Below are 5,852 nucleotides of genomic sequence, written 5' to 3'. Positions count from 1 at the left end.
AAAAAAAAATTATCTTTTTCTTTCAATACAAGTCTCTTTTGATATTTTCCATCGTTGTTTTTTATAAAATTCATTTTAATTTTTCAACTGTATTAATAATTTATTTATTAATTTATGTGTAATTATGTTACATTTTTCTTCTTAAGTAATTTGTAATAAAGTGTACAACAAAACCATAATTTAACTCTGTTTTCAAAGAAAAATTAATAAAATAATTTAAATTTTCAATAAATTTAATATTAAAACTATATTTTTTTTAATTTTTGTGCTTTAATGAATGAAATTCTATATATAAGATATATAAAAATACAGAAGATGTAATATGTTTGCAGCGATGGATACATTAACCAATAAAATGTCAAGATTCCTTTATATGGAAACTGAATAAAGTACAATAGTTGTAGTAAGACAAATATAGATAAAAAAGTCTTTGCAAATCTGAGGTCAAAAAATTAAAGGATGTTTACTATTGCAAGTGTTTCTGAACCTAATGGCAACGACTAGTTGAGCACTACCTAACACTCTTTAGGGTGTTCAAATAAATCAATGTTTGACTTGTATAGTCAATGGTCAAACAAACTAATTGACAGCTAATTTGTTAAATTTTCACTAAATAAAACTATGTAATGTATGAAGATTTTTTACATTTTTTTTGTTTAACAATGGTTTTAAATCTCTGCTGTAGTTACATTTAACCTTTATACTATAGTAAAATATGGGTAAATACACTTGATGTGTCTGTAATTGTGTTTGTGAAAACCTCAAAAATAATTATGTTGCGATTCATTTGTAGACTACAATTTAAAACCATAAATATAAATTATCATAATTATCATATACTTTAAAATATTTGACTTTAATCATAACTACCTTAAAAATCATAACTAGTCTTATAAAATAGTTTACTCTAGTAGATCAAAATTAAACTCTACCCAATATCTAAAGAAACAAAGAAGTTAAAAATATTGTTGGACCTGAGGTGTAGATCTTCACCAGTAGAGAAGGTAAAAGGTGTCTCAATGAAGAGTGTTTTAACAAGCTCAGCAGATAAAAACCAAGAACTTGAAAGAAAATCAACCTGCACAATTTTATCAATAGTGATATCATAAGCAGGATCAGGCAAATACAAACCAGCTTCTTTAGACTTAAACTTTCTATAACTTGGAAAAGTAAAATCCTTCTGTCTAAAAGGCAAAATCCTCCCAATACTTCCCAAAACAGAGTTCTTATACTTATCAGTCCCAGCAACATGTGCCAAAATCTCCAACATTTTCCTTCCAGGTATCATATCATCATCAACAATGTAAACCAAATCAGCTTCTGTTTGCAAAGCCATTTGAAACCTTCCATAGTACTTAAAATCATAACTTGAGCTTATGAAACTGATTCTTGTATCGTTATAGCTTTCCACGATTTTCTTAAGCGAAGCCTCGTTGGGACTCCCGAACGAAAGCACCCAAACATGATGAAAAGGAAGTGTTTGTTGAAGCAAAGAATCAAGTTGAGAACAAAGTGTTTTTCTCTTGAAGTGGTTCAACAAAACAGTGATTTTTGGTTTTTTATGATTTGGAACTTTTATATCCCATTTGGATTTCATTTTCATAAGCTCTTCAAGTGTCTCAGTTCCAATGTTTTTACTTTGGAAATCCATGATCTCTTCATAAAGGTTTCTTTTTATCTTTATCATTTGAGAATCATTTGACTTCTTCTGCAAGAAATCTATTTTCTCATTCTCACAAACAAGGGAAGGAATTGTGGGTTGAAATTGATTATTTTCTTCTTGAATGAGTGAAGAAGCAGATTCTTGGTAATGTCCTACAGTGTGTGGTGTGATCATGAGTTGTTTCCAATGTTGTGCTATTCTTGTGAAATCTGGTTTTGTTCTTAAATCAATTGATGGTCCCATATAATACAATAAAAATGTTGCATATACTGCAAAGAAAAATTGTAGACATGTTAGTGCTGCAACAAATTTTGTGGAACCATTTTTTTGAGGTTTCATTTTGGTTTTTCCAACAACATAGTCATTCAACATTCCTTCCAAGGAATCTCCATTTCTCAGTGTCGAATTTCGACTAAAACTCATGTTACAAATTGGTGTAATAGATTCAAATTCAACGCCCTTTATTAACCTGCAAAAAAAATAAATAATACATAGATAAAGTTAGTTAATTAGGCCTCTAACATAAGCTATACATTAATTGCAATAACCAAACTATAGTTAAAGTTGAAACTAACCAAGTTTTTTTTTTCAATCACTAATTTTTGTGATTGTAATTGGTATTCACAAAAATATGAATAAAGAAAAATCAAAGGAGAGATTGGTTATTGGTATCTTGAAATTTGAAGAGCAATGATTTGTATGTCCATTTTATTATATATAGAAGAAAAAAAAAAATACAAGTGGGAAAGTAGGCACGAAAATTGTTAGTGTATGTCACATGTGCTAAACGCGTTACATTCACATATATATTCCCATTGGATCTTAAGATATCATAAAAAGCCAAATTTGATGCCTTAGAAAAAGGTCACCACATCGTTTTTGGCACTTCATGGTCTCACAACTCATTTTAATTTTACCCCAACTCTAAGCAAGCTTTACAAGCCTTACCAATAATTTAATTTTTTTTATATTGTATGGTGGTTTTAGAGATTATTTTATATAATTAAATAATAAAAGAAAAGCATGATTTAAGGTAATTAGTCAAATGGCACAAACAAACACGAGAAAAGAACATGGGATGAAATGAAAATCACACGTACATTACTGAATATATAGCTTGGTTAAGAATCAAACAAATCCTTTGCTTCATGAGCAAAACAAGGTTACATGAGAGACCTAAAACTAGACACATGTATATTATGATTTATGACTCATAGTTTCATACCACAATTAATGGTTAACAAGTGGTGCTAGGAACATTTTCTTTGACTTCTCTTTTCAACACTTTTTTATATGAGATGAAATACACGTAGCTTCCAACACTTTAAAAATAAATCTTACATAAAGTGTTGGCCAACATATATTTCACCAAATAATAGATTAAATGTTGAAAAGAGAGTGTTACAAGTACTACTCGATAATTAATATTCAATGGTTAATATGTGGTCTACGAGTGAAGCCTAAATTACAAACAAAAATATATATATAAAAGAGAGTGTTACAAGTAATACTCGATAATTAATATTCAATGGTTAATATGTTGTCCACGAGTGAAGCCTAAATTACAAACAAGAATATATATATATATTATATTGTGGATCACAATATATATTAGTGTGAACTCATTGATATTATACTAGGTATGGCGTGGTTGGCCTTTATTAATTTTGAAGGAAGATACGTAAATGAAATTAGTAGCAAACTTTTTTTTTAATGGCTGATTGCCGAACTTGCGGGTTCGATGCATGAGACCTCATGGCTTGGTTAATTTGCTTAAAGAAGAGAGAATTCAAATGCATCTTGGTTGCTTATAGGGATATTAATCAATTCGTAAGTGAGAAATTCTATCACATACTTGTCATGCAAATTCTATCCTCGAACAACTTACTTATAACATATTTTTTATGTCAAAATGAAACTTAATAAGCAACGAAATCGGCTGAAATAAAAGGGATAGTACAAAGATCAAACCTCAATAAAAATCAAGTTTATGAAATATGAAGTAAAACATTTACTAAATAGTATTTATATGTATATGTTTAAGTATTTTATATGTTATATTTATTTATCTTTTCAAAAAATATATAAATTTTTTATATGCAATGTTGTTTATTGTCCCAATTTACAATGATGTTTAATTTTCATATAAAAAAATTATTACATATATATTTGATTCAAAATTAAATAATTTGATTTTTTGTATATGTTGATGGATCCACACTCCCTGTGAAAACTATAGGAATATATGTGATTGGTCAAAGAAAAACTTCCCTGAATGTATTTTCGGTGAGAAGTAGTCTATCAAAATATAAAGTAGAATAATGGTAACACAACATTTCATAGTTTTCAAATTGGTCTTTATTTTACTGTCTTTTCTTGTCAAAAAGAAAATAGACGATTTTCATTTTTATTTTCCTCTTATATCTAGTCACTTTCCACTCACGTTGCAAGTTGCTAGAGAGATAGAACGTGGAAGAATAAATCAACGATCACGTTGATTAAATGCCTAACATCATAGATACGAGTAAATGTAATAATTCACCAAAATCATTAGAGATTGAGTTTGTTTATTTCATATTTTTTAAAAATAATTTTGTCATTATATTTAAAAAAATTATTTTTATGAGAATTTATTAAAAATAGTAGAAGTTATTTTAGATTCTTTTGTTACTAATTAAAATAATAATAATTTTGACATTAAATAATTTATATATTTATTATGAGAGATTTTAACATAAAAAATCACATATTTTTTAAAAAGATATATTTTAAAAATGATTTTTATAAAAAAAATTTCATTTTAATTATTTTTTAAAATTTTATTATTCAATGAAAATTTTAGCAAATAGATAAAATACTTAAAATGATATTTTTAGATAAACTATTTAAACCAGTTTTTCATTTGAAATATTATTTTTCAAATACTTTTTAAAAATATTATATTAAAAAGATAAGATACTATAAAAATTATTTTTTAAAATCATTATAATAGCTATAGTTATAACCTTGTTTCATACCCGTGTATACAAATAAAAAAATTCAAAAATATTTAAACATATTCTTACAGATTTACATACTAGGAGTAAAAAATGTTCGCAACATAACGTTAATTGATAAAAAAGTAACATTAAAAACACCAATAACATATTATATAATTAGTTAATTGTTAATGAATGATATTATTATCCTTTTGATTGTTTGTAATCTATTTCTTTCTTTTCTTACCAATATAGGAGGAATAAATTTTAGAGTGAAAATTCTTCAGAAAAATAGTGAAATCCAATTTAACTAAATAAAAAAAAAATTAGTCCTCGAGAAAATAAATTAGGATAACTGAATCGCTACCTCAACACGACTCATTTTTATTAATCATGTCCCATAAAATTTTCACACATCATTGAACTTCATCCAATACTTTATATATGGTGCATATGGTCAGTAAATTTTTTACAATAATAATCATATATATCATTATAAAAATGCATGGCCGGTCTATGCACGTGACCAGGATCTATGTATCAAACTCTTGTAGAAAGTCAACGGTGGTATGTAATATAATCTTCTTGTCATATTCCTTTAGTTTTAATTGGGTATCAAAATCAGGGTATTTGGTTGGGGGTGTAGTGGCCTAGTGGAGGACTAAATAAGCTATCTTCAACATTTGTTAGGATATAGGACACAATCGAGCCAACTGTTATACAACTATATACGACCGAATATTGGTTTCTTACTTTTATTAATCAATTTAGTCAAACAATGCTAAAGATTTTATATATTTTTGGTCTTAAATGAACATCAATTGCATTTTATTCTGACAAAAAAAAATGTACTGGCAAAATCTTCAACAAAGCATTGCACTAGCTAGTGCTTCAAAGAACAAATAGAAAATTGTTGGAAAAAATCATATATAAAAATCTTAATAAGGGGTAATTTAAAGCATGCGTCAGAAAAATAATAATGCTATTTCAAGCACAACAACAATAGTAGACAAATTAAATATAACACCACACTTTTTAAGGTTTTAAAGTGTGAGAATAAAAATCACGTGATGTAATCTAATAAATTTTTTTACTATGTAAATAAATGGTATGTCAAAGTTTTTCTAGAAGAACTAATCCAATAAATCTCTTTACTATATAAATAAATGGTATACCAAAAGTCATTTTAGTAAGACGAAGGAAAATCAATA

The 5,852-nt window shown here is 26.8% G+C and overlaps 1 protein-coding gene across 1 annotated transcript in view; it reads right to left on the bottom strand.

Annotated features, from left to right (window-relative positions):
• LOC101506183 (uncharacterized) overlaps positions 1–2,523 on the bottom strand; it is a 5,590-nt gene extending 3,067 nt beyond the window's left edge. The window contains exons 1-2 of the mRNA XM_004515457.4: positions 2,239–2,523; positions 975–2,132 (exon numbers count right to left, since the gene is read on the bottom strand). Coding sequence (XP_004515514.1) covers positions 975–2,086 — 1,112 coding nt within the window. The 5' untranslated portion in view covers positions 2,087–2,132; positions 2,239–2,523. The remainder of the gene's footprint in view (positions 1–974; positions 2,133–2,238) is intronic.
• Positions 2,524–5,852: the final 3,329 nt, after the last annotated feature.

Source organism: Cicer arietinum, chromosome 6 (assembly GCF_000331145.2).
Source record: "Cicer arietinum cultivar CDC Frontier isolate Library 1 chromosome 6, Cicar.CDCFrontier_v2.0, whole genome shotgun sequence".
NCBI classification, from domain to species: domain Eukaryota; kingdom Viridiplantae; phylum Streptophyta; class Magnoliopsida; order Fabales; family Fabaceae; genus Cicer; species Cicer arietinum.
This window is presented reverse-complemented; position numbering and strand designations above follow the sequence as displayed.